Source organism: Phacochoerus africanus, chromosome 9 (assembly GCF_016906955.1).
Source record: "Phacochoerus africanus isolate WHEZ1 chromosome 9, ROS_Pafr_v1, whole genome shotgun sequence".
In the NCBI taxonomy this organism is placed as follows: Eukaryota; Metazoa; Chordata; class Mammalia; order Artiodactyla; family Suidae; genus Phacochoerus; species Phacochoerus africanus.
In genome coordinates this window covers 91,467-115,025 of record NC_062552.1, presented here as the reverse complement: position 1 = coordinate 115,025, position 23,559 = coordinate 91,467, and the positions used below count along the sequence as shown (strand labels likewise).

The following is a 23,559-nucleotide window of genomic DNA, read 5'->3' as shown; positions in this document are numbered from 1 at the left end:
GAGCCCAGACGCGGCCGGACTCGAGAAAGAGCGATTACTAGACAGTTTTCGATACCCACCATCATCATTTCTATTTGAGTCACTTCTATTTAAGTCTCGGGTCGGCTTCAAACAAATTTACCTCCACTCATGAAAGCTGGCAGAGTAGGTGCCACCGACACTTGGGCGGCATCAAAGACTTTGCAGAGAGCTGGGACAACTGTCAGCCTGAGAACTGTCCCAGGGAAAAGGATGCTTTTTTTTCAAAGGCCTGGACAGCAGACCTCCAGCAATTACGACAGTGTGTTTTTTTGGTAATGCCAATAAACAAATAAATAAATAAATAACTCATCCGCACTGGAAACTACGTCCAATCCCTTTAGGAAATCTTACCCAGTGCCTCAAGCTGCATCACTGGGGCATCTGTGAATCCTAACAAAAGGACATAAACTCCATTTAACTGAAACAAGCAGAAGTAAAACATAACTGACATTGAAAACGAATAGGCTGAAAGGTGTGCCATGGGCTAACTTCTCCTTCTGTGTCCATGACCATGGATGACAAGCATATAGCACGTCTAAGGTCACACAGTCACACGTGAATCCAGGGAAAACACAGAACCCATTCCAGCCAGACCTGGACATCCAAATGGACTCTTACCTGTCCCTACCACTGACGCCAAGAGTGTGGCCACCTGCCTACCTTCCTCCCCTACCTCTCTTCATTCAGAAAGATACTATGAAGATACCCCTATTGCAGAAAACAGAAAGAAAAGTGAGCATTCTTCCCACCATTTTCTCCCATCCTTCTCCTCGTCACCACTCTTAGGAGTGGGAGATGGTCCTTTCGAACCCTTATCCGTGCGTGTCCATGCTCCACACGTACCTACAGAAATACACCGCTGACATGAAACTGTACATCAGCGGTTTGATCCTGTGGGTATTACTCTACAACCTGCCTCTTTTGCTTAACAAGTAACCTTTTCCTGGGCACACAAATAATCTTTCTCTTCTTTTGAATTTCTGCAGAGTATTTCTTTCATTTTTGGCTGTGTCCACAGCATGTGAAAACTCCCAGGCCAGGTATCAAACCTGCACCACAGCAGTGACCCAAGCCATGGCAGTGACAAGGCCAGAGTCTTAACCTGCTGCACCACAAGAGAATTCCCCAGAGTATCTCTGTAATAGGGATGTATAACAACGGATACCCTTCTGCTGAACCAGGGTTTGGCTCCAATTTTCTGCATTATGAACAGAGCTGCAGAGGCCCTCCTTGCCCACACCTGTGTGTGCAGGACAAGGCGTGGGGTTTTCAGCAGTTACTGTCCTTGTGCCAGAGGAAATATGGCCAATAGCTCCTTGACTGTCTTGCATCATGGACCAGAGGGGCCTGGGGGTCCTGAGAACTGAAGGCAGAGCTAGTCTGTCTGCAAAGGCTCCAGAAGAGGATAAGCTAACCCTCGAGAGTTAGAACATGGGCCCCAGTACCTTGCAAGTCCTCTCAACTTCTCAAGATCTGGCCCCAACCTCCCTGAAATCTGAGACAATGTCTCAGCCAACTCTGTCCCTCCCTCAAGCTGCCTTGGCTGTGGCAAGTCTTCTCTTAACGGATTATCCACTGTCTGCGTCTTAAACTGTACTGTCCTTATAGGACCGAGCGTCCAGTGCAGACCAAAGGTAGCTGAAGGACCACTGAGAGGCCATTCAGAAAGTCAGAGAAGTGTCATCTGGTTGTAGGAACAAAGAAAGAGGTGATTCTCCCCTAGAGGCCACTACAGCTCTGCCCAGTAGCGTCCGCCCCACCCAGTCTCCCTGGCAGTGGGAGGGACACAGGTGAGGCTACGTGGCACTAACAGCCTTGGCCTCACAGATCACCGGTGATCGGAGCGTCATTCTCCACACTGCTCTTCCTTCACCCCGTGAAGTGAGCCACAAATGGCCAAAGACCTGACTTCTCATGTGGGAGTGGAGCTGAGACACGTGGTTCTTAGCTGTCGGGAGCATCGCAGAACGAGGCCCAGGCTGAGTGCTGGGGAGCCTGAAGAAATCCGGCAGCACCTGCCTGAGAGCAGCTTACAAGACGGGCAGAGGCAGTGAGAAGGTTACACGGCCATTTGATGACCCGCAGAGCCTGTCAAGCGTGCACAGTTCAGGACGCAACAGAGTTCAGTATACAACTATTACAGAAAAAGAGAAGCAGCCCTGAGGTTGGAGGGCACTGGGAGTACCCTCCTCAAGACAGGCTCTGGGCTGAGCTCTGAGGGGGGTCGCAGGCGCGCCTGCAGCGAGGGAAGGGTGGAAGGGAGAGGTGGCCGTGGACTTCAGATGCCACATCACACCTTGGATTGGGCTTGTCTTACACCTGAGGAGCCGCTAAAACTTTGGAGGGTGAGAAATGGGGTGGGCCGCCAGACAGACACGTAGCAGGGGACCGCCGTGCCTCCAGGAACCCCTTAGCCTCTCGGTACCGCCGTGCCCGCAGACTGGGCGTCTCCTGCAGGTGGACACGGTGTGTTCAGACATGGACAGCAGGAAGTATCCGAAGCAGGAGAAGCAGAGAGGAGGCCAGTTACAAACAAGACTAACAAAACGGAATTCTGAACCTAGATACCTCAGAAACTGTCTTTAGTTTTAAACGAAATTCTGAGCCCAGGTACCTCAGAAACTGTCTTCAGTTTTAAAGGAAATATAAAACAGAATCACTAGGAATAAGTGCCAGCCTGTGAAAACAGCCTATTCTTAAAAACAAAAGCAAAAGCTGAAGTGGGTCAACATATGAAAGTCACAACTTATAATGGGAAGAATATCCAAGCTGGACTCAAGCTCAAAAAACCTATCGGCCTACATACCAGACCTTGATTTGAATCTATGTATACAAAGTGTTTTTTTCTATTTAATATTAAAATACAAATCATTTAAAAATTAAATTACTTGTGGTTTAGCCCAGTGAAGGAATGAGAACACTTTTTAAAGCATTTTTGTTGATAGTGAAAAATAGTTTTGTTTCCTGCAGGTGCTCTGGTTAAATGCCCAACATGAAAAACGAAACAAACTCTGAAATTTTTACATTGGAAAGATAGAGCTCTGTTTCTTTTTTCACGGGGAGGGAGAAACCTTTCATTGCTCAATATTACTTCCTCAGCACCTACAAACAACACAGGGCTTCTGCTCTGAAAAAGCACCGTCTTTGTGACAGGAGTTCTCACCACCCTCGATCTAGAGCAAGCGGTAGTCACTGAAGACACAGCTCACAAATAAGGAAACACTTCAGCAAACAGAAGCGACTCCCCACCCAGTCCGCAGCATGGGACTTTTCCCCCTTAAATGTTAGACTTACAGATATGGGCTTAATTTCTACTTGAGAAATTAATCTACGTGGCCATGGTTTCTCCCCATGGCTCTGCCACTCTCTGGTGACCTGAGTGTGCGGCCAGGTCTGGGTGGGCTTCGAAGGAACCAGGACGCTGCTCCTTGCCTGGCTGGGCTCACAGGGTCCGGGGCGGAGAAGAGGGATTGGCATGATCTCGGGGAGTCAGGGCCCCACTGGCAGGTGGGACTTGGCCTCCACCAACCTCCTCCTGGTGCGAGTGGCCCAAAGGCCTGGCCAAACGCCCCCAGACTCACATGGCAGAGAGGGACCCTGGTTTCTGAGTTATTCCTACAGAGCCCAGGTTCTCCTTCCACTGGACTGTAACTATTAATATGCATAAATGGCCTCCATGAGCATCTCATTTATACACTGAGGGCTTCACCATGGCAGATACTGACTCCACTCACTTCATCTCCAGCACCGGTCCTGGGGACGGGCACCCTGCAGCAGCTTAAGAGTAAACCAATTCCCTGCCTTCAGATGGAAGCCCTGCCTGGACCGGAGACTCAGCAGTGTGAAGAGGGCATTCACAGTGAATGAAACAAAACAAAAACATTGCTAATTAAAAGCAACGAAGAGCAAAACTCCACACTGGTGATGCGATGGGCAAACAGGCATTTTGATACACTGCCAGTAAGGGCACAAATGGCACAACCTTCCCGAAGCGGACACGTCAGTATCTGCCAATGCTGCTAGCAAAATCAGAAGCATCAGTCACAGTAGGAGAGGTCCAAGGCAGTGAAGCATTCTGGGAAAATCTCTGGCCTGGGAAGGAAGACCCAGGTTTCCATCAAGCTATCTAAACCAGCTGTGGGATCATGGGAGTCCCTTCATGTCTGAACTTCAGCTTCCTGTCCACACAGTGATGGAGTCAGGAGAGTGACCTCTAGGACCCCGTTTGACTGGGATTTTCCACGTCAAACAAAGAGCAACAGGCAGAGAAATGGAGCCAGAGCCCCTCAGCATCTCAGATGTTAGCTGAGCGCTGACCTGATGAGTATGAAGGTTAGGTTCCCAAGTTTCTGCCAAGACTCTGAGACTCTTTATTCTGGAAGATCTGACTCTCAGACACTCTTCTGAAGAGACGGCGATTGGACCCTTGGGCTTCCTTCCCTTTCCTTCCACTAACCACCTTGGTCCAGGGTTCAGAGAATAAGCAAACCTTGTTTCCATCCACCAGAGAAGCATCTGTGGTGTCCTGGACAGCAGCAAGGCTCACAGAACTCCCACATGGATGTGATGGGACTGGGACCTTTCGGCTGTAGACAGTAACCCCTCCCTACTTTCAGTCCAGCCCAGCCCAGCCCAGCCCAGCCCAGGGCTGCCTAGAGAATGTTGGGGGCTGTTCGATAGACAGGGGTGGCTTCGAAAGGCTCTGAAAGGGAAGCGGGCCCCAGCTCTCTGGCCTCCTACCCCTTGCCTTTCGCTCTTTATCAGGGCCCTTCACCGGGTGGGTCGCTGGGCCTGTGCGTGATCTGCCCTCTCCTCTCCATCCCTGCCTCCATCTCTCCCGGGATCGGGGCTGCTGAAAGATAAAATCCACCCACTAATCCCACACTGACTCCAAACAAATAGTTCCCCCGACTCCTCCCAGGCTGGGTGAAATTACACTTCTGGAACTGAGTTTGGAATTTAAGAGAGCCAACTGCCTCTACAGACCAGGCAGAGGGCTAAAAAAGGTCTGGAACTTCTGGTGAACTTCCTCCGCTCTAATCACTTAAGGGAAGACGCTGGTTCAAAGAACTTTTGGTGCCTCAGTTTTTCCCACTGGTGTAATCAGAAAATCTATCATTTTAATTCTTTTTTTTTTTTTGTCTTTTTGCTTTTCTAGGGCCACACCCACGGCAATATGGAGGTTCCCAGCTCCAGGTCGAATTGGAGCTGTAGTCACCGGCCTACGCCAGAGCCACAGCAACACGGGATCCAAGCCGCGTCTGCAACCTACACCACAGCTCACGGCAACGCCAGATCCTTAACCCACTGAGCAAGGGCAGGGACCGAACCCGCAACCTCATGGTTCCTAGTCGGATTCGTTAACCACTGCGCCACGATGGGAACTCCTCTCATTTTAATTCTTAAAATAAGAATGCATTCATGAATTACTTGTGAAGTTAAAAATGAATAAAGGGAGCAACACTGAACTATGTTATGCCACACCCTCGCACCATGCACAAAGAGAAACTCAAAATGGCTTAAAGCCTTACACATTAAGACAAGACACCATCAAACCCCTAGAAGAGAACATATGCAAAATATTCTCTGACATCAACCGTACAAATGTTTTCTCAGGTCAGTCTCCCAAGGCAACAGAAATAAAAGCAAAAACAAACCAGTGGGACCTAATCAAACTGACAAGCTTTTGCACAGCAAAGGAAACCATTAAAAAAAAAAAAAAAAAAAGGACAACTTACAGAATGAGAGAAAATAGTTTCAAGGATGTAACTGATAAGGGCTTCATCTCTAAATATATAATTTATACAACTCAACAGCAAAAAAACCAATGACCCAAATGAAAAATGGGCAAAAGACCTGAATAGACATTTTTCCAAAGAAGATATATGGATGGCCAATAAGCACTTGAAAAAATGCTCAACATCACTGATTATTAGAGAAATGCAAATCAAAACTACCATGAGGTACCACCTCACACCAGTCAGAATGGCCATCATTAATAAGTCCACAAATAACAAGTGCTGGAGGGGGTGTGGAGAAAAGGGAACCCTCCTACACTGTTGGTGGGAATGTAAGCTGGTACAACCACTATGGAAAACAGCATGGAGATACCTCAGAAAACTAAATATAGAACTACCATATGATTTAGCAATCCCACTCCTGGGCACATATCCAGACAAAACTTTCCTTGAAAAAGATACATGCACCTGTATGTTTACTGCCACACTATTCACAATAGCTGAGATGTGGAAATGCCCTAAATGTCCATTGACAGATGAATGGATTCAGATGTGGTATATAAACACAGTGGAATACTACTCAGCCATAAAAAAGAACAAAATAGTTCAGCAACATGGATGGAACTAGAGACTCTCATACCAAGTGAAGTAAGTCAGAAAGAGAAAGACAAATACCATATGATATCACTTCTATCTGGAATCTAACATATGGAACAAAAGAATCTTTCCACAGAAAAGAAACTCATGGACTTGGAGAATAGAGTTGTGGCCGCCAAAGGGGATGGGGAGAAGTGGGGTGGACTGGGAATCTGGGGTTAATAGATGCAAACTATTGCATTTGGAGTTGATAGGCAATGAGAGCCCGCTGTCTGGCATAGGGAAGCATACCTGGTCACTTGTGATGGAACATGATGGGGGATAATGTGAGAAAAAGAAGCTATATGTGTGCACTTTGCTGTGCAGTAGAAAATTGACAGAACACTGTAAACCAACTGTAATGGAAAAATAAAAATCATTAAAAAATAAACTATGTTAGGCTATAAAACAGAGGTCTAACCCTTAATAAATATGAAATCATAGGAAAGTACTTCTTATTGAGCAAGGTAATGACAGCACCCAAAGACTGAAACAGGATATTGCCAAATAAAAGCAGTCCCACGGGAAAAGGCACGAGCTTTCTTTTTTTCTTATAGGGAATAAAAAAGGGACACGTGCTGTATCACTAACGGGGACACAGTTTGCTCAGAGCTCTGAGGCTTTCACACAAATGATGGCTTTTCACCGGGGGTTACAATCCCACTGCTCCCCCTCCCGCCGCTGCTTCTGGGGTAAAGTGTGGACGCAGGACCGATGAGGGCTAGGGCTCTTTTATTCCAGAACTTGAAGGATGTGTATCTGGACAGAAGTGACAGTTTGAACAGATTGAAGGGCCATGTTCTCATGTGACAACGTGCTGTGCTGAACGGGGCATGATGTGGGGAGGCTGCCTGAGGGCTGGGGTGGGGAGGGCAGCTATGCAACTTATTAAAAGAAAGGAAACCTCAGGCCTCATCTTGTGATTTAAGAGGAAGTAAATCATGACCAGTGTAACTTATCATCTAGGCCATAGCTTAGCTATATGTTTGATATAAACCACTGTTAAGAGCTGAAAAATGGAGTAGTTATTTTCAAGGGAATGGTTAGGCTCCAAAAAGTGGTGTCGTGTTGTGGTTGTTTTCACTAAATCACGCTGCAGCCCACGTGACAGCACCTTATCAAAAAGCACGAGCTAAAACAACAGAGGGAAGTGCGAGCCCGAACACCTGGAGCAAAGAACAGAGGTTTGCTTCCCCTGAGGTCACCTGTGCTGGGGTGGCGGGAGAGTCACTTCTTCTGCGTTCCCATCTGTCCGACACTGACTGAACCTGGCAGCTCCAATGGCCAAGTGACAGGAGATAAGTTTGAAGTAAAAATATATTACCTACTCTTGTCCAGTATTAATTTAAGTGAAAACACCTCGCACTGGGATTATTTCTTTAAGAACAAGTTACCCCTCCCTCTTAATACCCACCCTAAGATAGAAAAACACATACATAGCACAACTGCACTTGCATTATCTTCTAAAAGGAGGCACTTTGGGCTCTGTCAAGGCAATAAACAGAAATAAATTTTGCTCCCAGCCAACAGCTCAAACCATCCATTAGAGCAAAACTGAAGATGTCAGGCAGATACACTGTTTACTTTAAACCCCCAAATACAACAGCACAGTCTCCGAACAGAGAAGCCCTGAGAAACCTCCAGGGAAAACGGACTTCCCGTTGACTTTTATTCCTAAATGCGAATGGGAAAAAAAAAAAATCAAGAACTGAGCAGCATGAATTCTTCTGGATTCTAAAACAAGAGATAATTTTGAAAGGAAAAAAAAATGGGTTTTAAATGTCCTTAAAATCTGAAGGGAAATGCAGCATCAGCTTGTTCACTGGCATTTAGCCATGGAAGCTAAGCTGGCAGTAGGAGGACAATGAGAAAAAGAAGGTGCCCTCCTGCCACACCAGGCAGAGGACACGCTGCATCGCCAGCGCCTGCTAGACCCAGGGACACGGGGCAGACACATGCTCGACTCTGCGCTCTCACCTCCAGCATTGGCCTGGCGCTGTCGTGCACAGAGAGAATGTGTGTCACCTTGTTCTTGCTCAGCTGCTCGGCATCTCTGGCGTCTGTCATGGAAGAAAGAGGAGGGCAGTTAATATTTTCTGCAAGTGAATTACTCCTAAAGTTTAACCCAGAAAAAAACCCACAAAATGAATTGTATATTTCTTTCTTAAAACTTTCTAACTGACTACACCAGAATAATCTAGACCTATGGAATTTAGGGTTATTGCTTTTAGGTATTCTGCAGATAATTAAGTTTATTTCTGACTGGCACATCTTTTGATACAAAGTGGTCATATAAAACTTGAACTGTATTAAGATTGATAAACATCAGAGTCATGATTTTTGCTGTTTAAAGGAAGAGAACCTATGAAATCACTTTGCAGTTGACACAAGTTGCAGATTCCTAGTTTAGTCTTTTACATGAAACATGTAACAAAAAAGACATATTTTTAAATTGCTTCTTAATGATTAGTAATCTAAGTTAAAATTAAATACAAAAACAACTTTCCACATAAGAAACAGAAATCTGCCAGGTGACTCAACCCTAATGTCAAACAGCAGGGAATGGGGCCAGATGCAAATGAGGCTGTGGTTTATAACATCTACATACACTTTATGGCAAAACTAAAAATGGAACATTTTCTGGAAATTCCAAACAAATAGTACAGAAGTTATCAGTTGGCTATTATATTATATGCATGCGAAACTAAGGAGACACCAAAATTGCATTCTCTCTAATGCTCCTACTTGTAGAGGAAGGATGCAATAAAGCCCCATCTAGAAGCCTCTGCTAATCTACAAAACAGGGTCCAGCAAGAAATAAGGAGGTCCACTCCTCCTACGCCCCTGTCCCGGCCTGGGACAAGGTTTTTAAAAATGGACTGAAAGTCAGATGCTTAATTACGTTGTTTCTGCAGAATACTTACGACATGGCAAAGTACTCAGGTTACAATATTAAGTGGGCCGTGGGGTGGTGGTGGAGGTGGGAGCGGCTACCAAACTCTAAATAGAAATTCAATTTGTAAAAACAACAAAGACAAGCACACACAGTGGGGAAATTAGGCCAAACAGTGATAATCTTGAAGAAATGGAATTACAAGTATTTTCTTTTTTCTTCTTTACAGTTTCCATGTGTATATTCAACACAGGTGGTTGCAGAAGTTAACATGCCTATGAACTACTCGGGCTGTTTTTTTTAAAGGCAGGTTCCTGGGTTCTAACTTAGTTCAGGTCTATGGCAGGAATCTGCATTTTTAGGAAGCAGAAACTGAGAAACACTGTCCTAAACATTCTGCAATACGTAGCACTTTGAAAGAACTGCTAAAATGTTGGTTTTATTTTAAGACTCTGCATGGCTCCAACGCCTTACTCAGCCTCCGCATCACACGGGGACTGAGTCCAGCCGCCCCTGTCCCCCAACTATCTAAGCTTTAAATTAGGCAGGAACCGCAATCATTTAGGGTCCCACAGCCAGCAGCCCCCACCTTCTCACCAAAATGCGCCTTTCCAACACGCCCAGTATGTATCTTTTAGACAAGCAGTGAAACAAGCTCAAGCTGGAGCTCTCGGTGCCCAGGCGATGTGGGGCCCTGAACTGGGGAGAGGAGGGCAGAGTGAAGCACAGGACACTCTAGAAGGGTCTTTCCGGATTCTGACGCTAGCCAGCCCTTGAATTTTAAAGATCAGTATTTGTTTAAACATACGTTCTTCCTTTTTTAGAACAGCGTTACTGAGATAATTTACATACCATAGAAAATCACCCTTTTAAAGTGTACCATTCAATGGCTTTAGTGTATTCAGAACTGTTTAACCATGGCCATAACCGAACGTGACAGCATTTTCATCACCCCATAAAGGTAACACAGATTAAGACAGGCAACAAGAAAGTGGTTTGGGAATAAAATCATGTTTTTGAATACAACAACCCTTGGTACCTCAAACGAGAAAACCGTCTGCAAGCACATGCCCACTTGGGATCAGTCTTTCTAAGCGCAGGCTCTGTCCACCCATTTCAGTGCACAAATGCTCGGCCAGCGCTACTGGCTGATGACACTGACTCTTCAGGACTACAGGTTATTGATGCCAGGCTAAAGAGTGTGAATGCAGCTGAAAAACTGGCTGTGGGGTCTGCAGCTCACTTACACGTGTGTGTGCACAAGCTACAAGTTTCATGCCAGCTCACCCTGAGCATGAAATCTTAGGAGAACTTAGTCTTCTGCTGTCCAAAGTGAAGTCGGCCAAGCAGCAGCATGGCACCATCCGTGAGTGTGCTGGAAATGCAGACTCCCCCGCCCACTTCAACCCACATGGAGAGCCTCTGGAGAATGGCCTTTCCAGAATGACCTGGTGCCACGGTGTCCCTCTCCCACCGCAGCAGGTTAATGCCCTTTCTGAGCCAGAAAACAACTCATGGCCACTTGCAATCACAAATGCATCAAATCAGTATTAATACAATCAATGGGAATGTTCAGTTTGGAATTCACATGGAAAAAAATCTAGAGGAACATAAGCTGACTCGGGATACTCAGGACGTGGGCTTTGGGGAAATTTATACTCTCTTTAACACATTTCTATCCCATTTGGGTTTTTTAAACCTTTATTTTAACTGATGAACGTACATTACTTTGGTAATGAAGAAAAATGAAAGAAATGCTATTCACAAAATTCATCCCAAATTGCACTAACAAGTAAAACAGCCACCCATGTTCTTTTCTTGTCTCTGTCCCTGGCCTCTTGCCCAGTTTTGCTGCCTCCCTTTGTTTACCCCCCCACCAGGCCTCACATGGTTTCTGAAGAAGCCAACTGTCACCTTCGCACAGTAGGAGCAGTGAAACAGAAACGCTGACTGAGTCTTCTCCTTTGCAGTGACACATCCTCTGCCCAGCGCATCACTGGGAGAGCCTCACCTCTGCATGTGCCAACTTACAACGAAGCAGCAAACCCCACCATCTCCCTGAAGAGAGGGCTGCTCTCAGAGCTTCCACTCTTGCTGCCCCTCCTGGTGTCTGGGCAGAGCTAGCTTCAGGCTCCTTGACTAAGAGCTCCTGTCAAAGACTGGGCTCCAGAAGCAGGGTTTGTTTTGCGGGTTTTTCTCTAGGTGGAAAAATCACCAGGTGTTGGAAGACTCTTTGTGCTTCATCGCAAAGTTAAAAGGAAAAAAAGGAAGTTGCAGAGTTACATGTAAAGTATCACCCTGGAAGGAAGGAGGGGAGGGAGGAGATGGGACAGAGACCATTCACCCAACAGACTGAGACCATCATCTGGGTAACAACACCCATCACCACCATGTGAAAAATAAAGGTCGCTCAGAAAGTCAAACAATTTGTCATTGATTTTCTCTATATTTTTATGTTGGGTGCTGGGTTAGAGTGAGCACTATTGTTTGTAATTTACTGGATGAGACATCATCGTGGACACATGGTCCAGACAGGTGGACAGCAGGATCCACTTGCTGGAAGTCAGGACTCTCACCATGGGCTTCCCCGAGTTCTGACTGAGGCTGATCAGTGTCCCCTACCCACCTGGCAGCTGTGGCTGCTCCAGGAGCATCTTCTGCCTTCCCACAACAGCCCCAAGTAGGGGTGCGGTTCCCATTTCCCAGGGGGGTGGCAAGGAGGGCCTGGCATTGGCTGAAGCACTGAGGCGTGTCGGCCACACCACAGGCTGCCTCACTGCCCCTCCCGCCCAGGCTGTGGGGCATGTCCGGGGGCAGCTTGCCGTAGTGTGGGCTCTGACTGTGACCAGATTCCGAGATGGGCCTGCCTCGTAGCTTTGCTCCACTCTGCCAGACCTGCTCCCTGGGCTCCGGACCACTGAGGGGCAGGATGCACGTCCACACCAGGCGTCTGCAACCAGTCTGTGGAGTGAGTGAATTCATTCACAGGCACCTACACACACAGGAGGCTCCCCTCCGGCTCCTGTCCATGCACAGGGCCACCCTTTTTGTTTTTGATAAGCCTCAGACCTCATGAGTATTTAATAAATGTGTGGTAAAAGAATGAGAAGATAAGACATAACCACACACTAACATCAGAATAACTGAAAGCAATAAATAAACATCAGCCATCAGGGCGAGGAGGGACCTGGGTGGCCATGGATGGAACCTTCCAGCAGGCAAACCACAAAGCAGGACACAGGATACGAGGGATTCCTATTTCCCTGAATATTCAGAACACAGGTACAGATTTTAGTACAAAGAGTCTCCAATATTTCCTTCCTTCTAAAAGAAAGCAACCATCTATGAGTAAAGACAAAACTCTCAGAAACTGGTGGCAGAGGATTGAATTTGGTTGATATTTATTACAATTTTTGATTTGTAAAAACCTTCACCTAGTAATTCTACCTCCAAGAATTTATTCTCGATTCTGTTCTAGTCTCAGACATAAAGACACTTCCCTCTCCCCACGAGAGCTGTTACTGCGATAACACAAACCAGCACAAAGATGTCAACGTATCCAGCACCACCTGCCCACCTGCCGCAGAGCTTGCTGCTTTTTCAGAACTACAAACCTTACTAATTTAGGAAGTCCGGGACTATTTTTAGCATGTTCTAGCAGCAATGAGCAGCTGAGTTCTCTGAGGCCAGTTAGCTGTCCTCGGAGCCCAGGGGGAGAGGAAATGAGTACCAAGTAGAGAAGTCACGAAGATTGTTTCTAACAATCAATGTGAACCTGAACTCACACATGTAAGCAACAACCAGCAAACAGACAGGTGTGTATTCTGGCTCGTCTGGGGGGGAGCTGCTGGACGGGGCTGGGACCCTTTCCTGCTCTTATCCAGCAGGTCTGTGGGTGAAGCGCGTGGAGGGAGCCGGCTCTCGCTCACACAGGCTCGGGCACCTCATGGTGTGGGGACCAACCCCCCCCAAAAACACGGACTTGGCTCCGTGGGTTTCTGCTCCCCTCTGTGACTACAAAGCATTTTGAGACAAATGAGCTAAAAATAAAGTCAACAGCTGACAACATATGGATAAATACTGAACAAGCTGCAGAGAAATGTCTTAAGAAGAAAAGTCAACATGGGATGAGAATAACCTGCTAGATATGAAACTGCCACTTATTTTCATTGAAAAAAAAATAGGTTTCTGAAAATTTATTAAAAACTAGAAAACAAGGAGTTCCCATCATGGCTCAGCACAAACAAACCCAACTAGGATCCATGAGGATGTGAGTTCAGTCCGTAGCCTCGCTCAGGGGGTTAAGGATCCGGCATTTCCGTGAGCTGTGGTGCAGGTCGCAGATGCGGCTCGGATCCTGCATTGCTGTGGCTGTGGTGTAGGCAGCTACATCTTGGATTTGACCCCTAGCCTGGGAACCTCCACATGCTGTGGGTGCGGCCCTAAGAAAAAACCAACCAACCAACCAACCAACCAAACAAACAAAGCCAAAAAACCAACCAGAAAACAAAAATGATAAAAGATGATACACAAGTTACATGGCTGCTAAATGTTCCTTTTAGCCATCTTCTTTTGATAATAAAACAGCAAGCGTGTGGAGTTAAAACGAAGGTCAGAGGTCAAGATGGAACCTGCAGGGCTCTACACCACTCTGCCAACTATTGGCCAAGGGGCCTGGACACAAGGGGCCACGTCCAGACCAGACTTTGCATGGACTGAGTCTACACCTTGACCCCATCATGCATGAGAGACTGAAGCTGATCTCTGAGAAAGTGAACTCACCATTGGTGGAAGCAACTCAAGTATCCACCCACTGACGATGGAAAAATACAACGTGGTCCCTCCACACAGTGGACTGTCATTCAGTCTTAAAAAGGAAGGAATTCCCGACACTGGCTACAACGTGGACGGACCTTGAGGACACGGCGCTCAGACACCAAAGGACTAATACCGCACACGAGCTCCCTTGAGCAGTCAGGTTCACAGCAGAAAGCAAGACGGTGGTTTCTAGGGGTGGGGGTGGGGGTGGGGGTTCAGCTGGGAAAATGGAAGGGTTCTGTGGATGGATGGTGGAGATGGCTGCCCAATAGAGTGGACCTAGAGCCACTGAAGTGCACCCTTAAAAAGGTGACAATGGCATGTTTATAGTTTGTATGTTTTACCACAATAATACAAAAAAGAAAACTCACCTTTGAAGTTGCCGATATACAGGCCAGGCAGGATCTAGGGGGAGACACAGATGAGATGTGAGGCTGACGGCGCCTGGCCCAGGCCTGTGCCCACCACACCCACCTCCCCAGATGGACGGCTGGCTGCATGTTGGTGCCCATCAGCTCACAGGCCTTACATGGGTGCCACGTGGCCCCCGTACTTCCAGCACCGCAGTCTTCCCCAGCATTGATTCCAGCCCCAGACCAAGTGGCAACGCCCCCTCCAGCCCTCCTGCCTGCTCCCCGCCACACCTCCCCACCCCTCTTACGGCACCAGCAAACCTGCCTTCTGCCATCTGAAGCCTTGGCACCTGCTGTTCCACGGCCAGGCAGCTCCACTCCTGTGCTCCCTACCCCTCAGACCCCAGCTCTGCCTCACACCCTGGGGAGGCCTGTCTGGAGCCCTGCACCTGCGGTGGGCCCCCACTTCAGCACCCACTGTCCTCTCTGCTCCCCTGTTCGTGATGCTGTCACAGGCGTGACAAGGCGGGGGTCTCTCCCTTCTGATCAGCTGGGGACTCAGCCCTAGCCCCAACCACTCAATAAAGAGTCGTGACATGAATGGATGAACTGTCTAAATGCCCAAGTTAATAAAAGCATCCATCTGTTCCAGAACACCCACTTCTTCTAAGGCAGCGGTTCCCAAACCAGAGCATTCATTAGAATCACCAGACTCTGTTGAAAGTGCAGACTTCTGGAGCAGCCCTAGCCCCAGGCCCCTTACAAAATGGCTCGGTAGATCTGAAATGAGAACAAGGGACTGCAGTTCTCATAAACACCCTGACTTTGCAAAGTATGAAGCTACTTCTTATCCCCGGTACTCTGTATGGAGACTCTGAAATCCAAATATGGACGCTCTTGGGAGGCGACACCACCTGACCTGATTTCCCAGTGCACACAGCGCACTGCCCTTGGTGACACTTCACTGCAACCCCCGGCTACACCCCTCAGCCCCATCTGCTTTACCTCCCGAACCCTGTCCACTCCCACTGAAAAGCTGGCGGCAGCAGATAGTGACAGCCTTCGCAAGCGGCTTCCTGACTGCCGGCTAAAAATGAATGGCACCTTTGCAAGTCACTGCGGGGGTCTACTGGACACAGCAGCACTGGGTCCAGTGTTCGGGGCCACAGAAGTAATTGGCTGCACTGGGACCCTTGTGAGAGTGAAAAGAACACTATCACTGATCACTCCTGGACAAAAGCTAACACCCAGAATGATCTGGGCTCGGGGATCTGGGATCCCTCTGGCTGACTCGATCCCCAGGGAGGCGAAACTAGCTTGGAGAACATCCAAAAGGCCACTTATGTCCCTGACCGAAGTCACAGCATGGAGGCAGGGTCAGCTCTGCAACTGGGAGAGGTACAAGAGTACCTCAGAGGAAAACCCAGCCTCTACTGCCAAGGAGCCAAAACACATGACAGGCTTTCTGGAAATGTAATCTGTCCATGGGATCCTGCTGGGGGGAAAGGGTGGACAGTTCATCATTCCTGTTTGAAAACCTAAGAACAAGGCAGGTCTGTCTGGAGAGGCTCCAGCAGGCCTCCTCTGGCAGCGCCTGCTGCACGGGGCGTTTCCGGTTGTCCTCTCCCACTCTCCAGGTTCCCTCCTCCCTGGACTACATTCCCAAGGGCAAAATCATCCCCCGGCTCTCTTGGCTTGTTGCGGACAGGCCTGCTTCCTGACTGCACTTTGCGCAAGCCCCTTCAAGTCATCTCCTCAGCCTGGTCCTTGGCCGGCAGACCCAGCAGAGAATCCTGCTAAGCCGGTTGTCATGCATCCGCCTACTCTTGGTATCAGACCAGCTCCTCTTCCTCCACCCTTGGCATCTACTCAAGTCCTGCCTGGGATCTTCCACCACCTCCACACCTGCCCCTGATGTACTGGGAGTGGAGTTCCATCTCTTGCTTGCGATGGTCCTGAATAAAGTCTTCCTTGACATTTTTAATGCGTCAAAATAATTTTTCTTTCATAGCACTGGCTACAAAAGCCTCCCCATTCACAGAGTTGACAGTGACAATGGATGACAACATAGTCACGGAGCATGCTTGCTTCCCCAAAGTCATAGGATGTATTAGTGGCTGAATGATTTGCTGCGTTCCTGTTGCCCAGGGGTACTGGGACACAGGTGTGATCAAGAGAGAGGGAGACGGCCCTGCCGACATTCTGCTTCCCTGCTGAGCTGCTTGCCTAAGGAAAGAGGAGGAGGTGATGTGGCCCTTCTGGGGTCCCCACAGACTCTGAGCCAGCAGGGACAAGGGACCCGATGTCCAAAAGAACTGGGCGAGGAGAAAGGCAAGGACGGGCAGGGAGCAGCGGAAGCAGCCAGCCCTGAGAAAGAAGGCCAGTGTCTCCGGGAGCAAGCGAGCGAGCAGGTGGAGATGAGGCGCAGAGGAGCCTGCAGGGGCTCAGGGCGCTCAGGTCAAGCACCACTGAGATGTTAGGTGTGTGGGACTGCTAGAGGAAGGAGATCCTTGAATGCACTTTTATCTACTACGTCTTGGAAATGTCCAGATGAAAACAGGAGCACGGTCCTTCCTGTGCTCACTTCTGTGAGGGACACGGGGAGTTGGGAGGGCCAGGGACGACCACTCATTACTTCAATTTAGTTTTTTAAGGAAGTCAAGTGGGGTTATTCGGGGGAAAGATCATGGCCCATTTTTGCTTTTTTCCTTTGTACTTCTACTTCTTTCTCTACTAAACGTAAGCAAATACATTCATATTATTTTTAAATAAAATGAATCGAGGGCATGAGCTTAGGCCATCCCTGTGCTCTACTGCTCACGAACCATGATTTAAGATTCCCAAGCCCACCCTTTGGAACCACTTCCAGCACGATTTCTACTCCCCACACCCTCCTACCTGAAACAGACTGTTACCTCCACCCCCATTCAAGTCCTCCTGTGCCCTGATGGTGTCACCTGCCCAGTCACCCAGAATGAAAACCGTGGAGCCCGCTCCCACCAGCACCACTCCCTCTGCCCAGCCTAGAATCTCAGTTCACATACAAGCTAGAACAGCAGCCACTAAGCTTAGCAGTCTCATCAAATTGATTTTCTAAGGTCATATTCTCATTGGGTCATTTCATAGACCAAAATATTCTGTGGCAAACATTCCCAAGAAAATGAAGGCCAAAACTGAAAATGAACTGAAAGTCTCAACAGGGCTTCCTACTTCTTTCTAAAGGATCCCCACGTCTCATGAAGCTCCAGTCCAGCTGGATGGCCCCTATTTCCCCAGGAACCCTACTGGTCCTCCTTGGACTAGCACCTTTGTCTGCTCCCAACAGTCCCTCTAAACAAGACAGAGATGCTTTCTTCAGGGTCCTTCATCCTACAGGTGTGTTCAAAATTTATACACTCTGTAACTGGTAGTTACTTTGTTTCCTAGCCTCTGAACCCCTCTTCTCTGCTTAGGGAGTCCCCACCCCCACTTTGGAGACTTGGTGAGAAGCAGAAGCCAGCTCTTGGGACATAAACTGTGAACGTCAGCTTGCCTCCCACTCCCATTTGCCTTCCTGCTACCATAGGGACAGGGGACACAAGTGTGCCACGTCTCTGCCGCTGCTCCAGACCAGGATCCAAAGACAAGCCAGGGTTCCTCCTCTTGCAGCAGGGGCAGCAGGGCCGGTGGAACACACACACTTGCGAATATGTGTTCTCGAGACTTGAGCGGTTCTTCCTTGATTGGCAGATACTCGAGACATGTTTCTTCATGAGTCAGTGAACGAGCAGACAATGTGAGCCAGGTGAGAAGAAGCCAAGAAAGGAAGCGATGGAGAACCATGGCAAGTGAGGCTTGAGATCAAGCTCTGTCCACATCTGCTCTGAGAAGGGTTCTATTCAAGGCCAGTGATGCTGAGCCACTGGGCCTGGGGCTGGTGCTGAAGGAGAAAGGCACCAAGAAGAGACCCCAGGGCAGGGCACAGGCTCAGACAGTGGTCTGAACTTTCAAAATCAAGGAGGTAACTTACAAAAAAATCTGGAGCTCCCGTCGTGGTGCAGCAGAAACGAATCCAACCAGAAACCATGAGGTTGCAGGTTGGATCCCTGGCCTTGCTCAGTGGGTTAGGGATCTGGTGTTGCCGTGAGCTGTGGTGTAGGTCACAGATGCAGCTCAGATCCTGCGTTGCTGTGGCTGTGGTGAAGGTTGGCAGCTGTAGCTACAACTCAACCCCTAGCCTGGGAACCTCCATATGCCACAGGTGCAGCCCTAAAAGGCAAAAAAAAAAAAAAAATCATGTAAGATGTACATTTTATATGCATTAAAATATTTTAAACTTTAAACTGGAGACAGAGTTGTGTCAGTAAACTTTTAGGTCCATCTTCCAGACCAGGAGAATAAAAGCTACAGTTTTAAGGGCTGGAAACAGAAAGCAATTTGCTCAATCCCAGCTTCTGTAACTTCTTCCACACACAGAGGTAAAAGCAAGATCTGCGAAGTCTGGAGGACTGGCCATTGGCAGGGAGAGAAAATGCATTTTTGTTTTCAAGGAGAATAAAGAGTCCTGTAAATATTCAAACTTCTGTACCGGTCAGCCTCATAATTCAAGCTTAAAACTCAAAAAGTTTGACCTATTGACTTCCCCGATATTATTCTTGCTGGTAATCCCTAAGTACAGAGAAAGAGAAAGTGAAACGGGATGAACTAAAATAACTTTCCAGCAGGGAGCCGGCTCCTGGAGGAGGCCAAGGAAGAGCAGAGCGTGCCTCTATTGGAAAGTGGCTGACCTCTGAATCCCTGGGAGTCTGAACTCAAGCCAGGAGTAGGAACACGGGGGTCGGCGGGGTGGGGTGGGGCTGTGCATGAAGGCCTCACCACTTGGCGAGAAGGAAGGTCAGATCAAGAGAAAAGGCGGGAAGTGCAACTTGGGAGTGTCCTGTGGCTCCGAAAGAATAAGTAAAGAACTGGTCCCAGCTATTGCTGGGCTGTGCTCTGCTGAGGGTCTTCACGCCCCCATCATTCACCCGGGGCTGCTTGTCACTTGGGTCGCATGTGAGGTGAGGTCTTCCCCGACCCCCAAGCTCCCTGGCACCCTCTGTCACGTACCGTTTCATCTTCTTCATCGCACTGAGCAGCACCTAAAATTACTTTGTTTGCTTACTTTTTTGATTGACCTTGAAGCAGGAGTTGTGTCTGTCTTGTTCCTTGCTGTGTCCCAGGCACAGAGATGGGCACACGAGGAGATGATCGCTGAATAAACAGGGATGAAACACAGAACGCACCACAAAGGAAAACGCTCTGGGACCCTCTGCTGTTCAAAATGATCCTTGTTTTCATCCGGGATGATGAAGGCCCATCCCCTGCAGAAATCTGATGGATCCTCCTGATCTGGATCCTTCACACCCACACTGCGCTAACACTGTCTACACAGAAACAGACAAAATCAAATCCTTCACCACAAAAAAGCACTTAGGCACAAGATAATACTGCCTCTAGGACAGGAAACATTCTGAGTTTATTTTTTAAACATTTCTCTTACTGCTCCAGGATGCCTTGGAATCTAAGAGCCCCACCTAAACAGATGTTAAGACAAAATTCCTGATTAAGTCACAGCAGAAGGTCACAGAGTGGCGGATCTCGATTCTTCCTAAGTCAGCAAGGACTTTCTGGGCTTCAAAGCCAGGGGTGACAGGGAGAGCTTTGGTGGATTCCCTGAAGGTTTAAATGTCACGGACTTTCTTAATGCCATTGGCCATAGACTTAACCAGTTTGCATTTCAGAGAGGAAGAATCTGAGAATACTCTCGTGTGCACGTATAGCACTGCCTTCAGCATCTGTTTCTTCAAGGTGAAATAAAAGGGAATGTTGAAAAGAGAAAATATTCATGGGGAGGTGTAGGGGAGAGAAAACAGAATCCATCAGCACAGGCCATCTGTCCATCAGCCCCACGGCTGCAGCTGCACAGCTGTGCCACTCGAGGTGTGCTCATCTCCCGCAGGGCTCTTCTGGGGGTGCCTGTGCCAATCTGGGTGTCAGGGTCGTCTTGTCTTTCACGGTATTTCCCACTACAGGGCCCAGCGCAATGCCTTGACTATAGCAGGTGTTCAGTAAACTCGTCTGATGAACGGGTGAATGGAGAGAGGAATGAACATGAAGGCGGCCAGGCTAATGTGGCCACTGTGGAAACAGCAGCATCAGACAGCACAGGGATGCTGGCCTTCCAGCCCCTCACCGTATTAAAACAGCGCTTCTCTGCCACTTCAGCTTTATTCCACCTTTTGGATAATGTTTCAGCTCTATATCCCACAGACCCCAGGAGATTCTGAGTGGAGATCCCAGGTCAGTGGTTCTCAGTAGGGGTATTCTATCCCACAGGGGACATCAGGCAGTGCCCGGAGACATTTCTGGTCATCACAATGAGGGGAGAGTGCCACTGGCATCTCGCTGGTGGAGGCCCAGGGTGATGCTCAGAACCCCATGAGGGCCCACAGCAAAGAATGACCCAGGCCCAAATGTCAACAGTGTAGAGGCTGAGGCATGATCTGTGCTCAGGGTGGCACATGCCCCTTGCCCTCTGCCCTTGGACTTCTTCTCACTTGTACTCCCTTATCTCCCTAAGGGGAGAAGAGTCACCCCTAAGCAGGAGTCAGCTGTGCCCAAGGGAGCTGTCATCACTGTCACCGTTGATGGGAAAAACCCAAGAATGCTAAGAGCCGTGCATATCTGTACTTAACAGTTTGCAAAAATGTCATCTAATACATTCTCATTTCCTGCTCCCAAGAATCTGGGTAGTAACAGGGAGAAGTACCATTACACTCATTTTAGAGCACATAAGGCGGCTAGATGAGCATACCACCTAGGAATCAAAGGTGATAAAGAAAGGGATGCTCAAAAACATTAAGTAACCCATTTAAGGTCACACCCATGCAGGAGCAGAGCAGCAGACACCCACAATCAGGCTTTCTGACAGCCCTGCCCCGCTTTCTTTCACAACAGTGGCCTTCTCATGGAAAAGTAGTACACCAGTTGAAGTGTTTGCTTCTCGTTGACATGGTTGCCATTCGCAAGTTTCCCAGAAAATACTGGGGCAGCATCCACTTCCACCCAGTAGAGGGCTTTTAGGTGACACAGGGCCCTGAAGAAGGAACAGGTCACCAGACCGGGCAGGTGTGGGCCGGATGAAGTGAACCAACCCTGGGCCCTCACCGCCTGCCCTAGAATGCTACCACTTCAGTCCATTACATCACTAGGTCAGGCTGATCAAGATAAAACATGCAAACGTCTCTAACATAATGCTTGGCCAGAGAGATTAGATTTTTGTTTTAATGGGGCATTACTGTACTTAAGACTAGTGAGAGGACAATGAGGACTTTTCTTTATAGGCCCTCGCCCAAAAGATTTTGGGGTCAGACCCTTGAGAGAACTTCAACTTAACTAGGAATCTTCAAAGGCTTCCCAGAAACACATTTGTCTGCAGCAGCCTATTTAGTTTAAACTAACCGTCCTAGAGACACTTGCCAGACTGGCCTTTAGCAGCACAGTGGGGCAGTCTGCAAGAGACTAAGAGCCAGACCTCTTGGGTTTGAGTCTAGGCTCTGCCACTCACCAAAGGGTGACTCTGGCCAGGTCACCCGTAAAGTGCAGAGGAATGTGGCAGCATCGACTTCATGGGGTTGTGGTGGGGAATCCGATGCTTTGCTCCAAAGAGGCCCTGGCTCACCACAAGCTGAGTGGTGACTGTACCTGGGGCCAGTTCAGAGGATCTGTTTGGAAACTGCACAGAATACGATGAAAAGATAGCTGTAGCTGCCTGACCTTCCCCACTCCTCTTTATTTACATCAAACTGAAGGACGAGAGATTTTCCTACTGCACAACGAATTTGGGACTCTGGGGAGCTTTTTCAGGTTATTTTCCAGCGTCTTTGGGAATCACTTGGAATGAACTCAAAGAAAAGACTTCTATCTTCAAAATCAGTGGGAACTGGGATCAAAACCCAATTCTTTTTTTTTTTGTCTTTTGTCTTTGTTGTTGTTGTTGTTGTTGCTATTTCTTGGGCCGCTCCCGCGGCATATGGAGGTTCCCAGGCTAGGGGTTGAATCGGAGCTGTAGCCACCGGCCTACGCCAGAGCCACAGCAACGCGGGATCCGAGCCACGTCTGCAACCTACACCACAGCTCACGGCAACGCCGGATCATTAACCCACTGAGCAAGGGCAGGGACCGAACCCGCAACCTCATGGTTCCTAGTCGGATTCGTTAACCACTGCACCACGACGGGAACTCCAAAACCCAATTCTTAATGTAAGAAAAACAATATATGTATATATGTGTATGACTGGGTCATTTTGCTGTACAGCAGAAATGGACAGAACATTGCAAATCAACTCTAATAGAAAAAATAAAAATCTTAAAAAAAAACAAAACCAATTCTGCCACTTTCAGCCTTAGGACCTTAGTCGTGTTACTTAATCTGAGTCCCCATTCCCTAATCTGCATGGGAAGTAAGATAAGACAGACTGAGCTCCTAGGGTTATCATGAGGCTTAGATTTTATAAACTGCAGGCACATGATATGAGGCTCAAAAAATACTGGATAACAACTGCTGGGTTCTCTTCCTTCTGCTTCCTCGTCGTCTCTAACTGGCCAGACACACAGCCTCTTCCCCTCACCCTTTCTGGGCAACACATAACTGAGACAGGCATGAGGTTCTACCACACAGAAAGACTAGGATGTGTGGATGAGAGGATCCTGCATGAGCACGCAAAACAGAAACAGAACCGCTGCATTCAAAGCAGTCAGAACAGAATCTGCATGGTTTAGTTCATAAGTTTTCTTTTGCTAAGGACGATGGGCTTCCGTGGGACTGGAAAGAAATCTTGTCCAAGGCACCTCAGGGCACACACACTGCAAAGTAAATTTTCGGTTTCAAAGGCATTGTACATTTCTATCTATAAATGTTCTTAGAAAAGAATTTCTATGGCTAGTATCTTACGCTAATTCCACTAAGTCTGCAAATCAAGCATTTTTTTACACACAGATGGGGAAATACAAAGACGAGTTCCAAGTCACACACTAATCCATGAACACATTCTAATTAAGGCTTTTAATTGCTGGCTTCCAG

At 48.0% G+C, this 23,559-nt stretch overlaps 1 protein-coding gene across 10 annotated transcripts in view; it reads right to left on the bottom strand.

Annotated features, from left to right (window-relative positions):
- DUSP22 (dual specificity phosphatase 22) overlaps positions 1-23,559 on the bottom strand; it is a 50,642-nt gene that overhangs the window by 24,750 nt on the left and 2,333 nt on the right. For 2 of the 10 annotated variants that reach the window (XM_047795901.1, XM_047795904.1), the window contains exons 1-4: positions 15,121-18,488; positions 14,478-14,511; positions 11,915-12,249; positions 8,373-8,455 (exon numbers count right to left, since the gene is read on the bottom strand). In XM_047795901.1, the coding sequence (XP_047651857.1) occupies positions 8,373-8,455; positions 11,915-12,249; positions 14,478-14,511; positions 15,121-15,154 (486 nt within the window). In that variant the 5' untranslated portion in view covers positions 15,155-18,488. Of the gene's footprint in view, positions 1-8,372; positions 8,456-9,319; positions 9,401-11,914; positions 12,250-14,477; positions 14,512-15,120; positions 18,490-23,559 lie in introns of those variants that run through there. The other 8 variants (XM_047795911.1, XM_047795905.1, XM_047795907.1 and 5 more) reach the window with 6 other exon arrangements.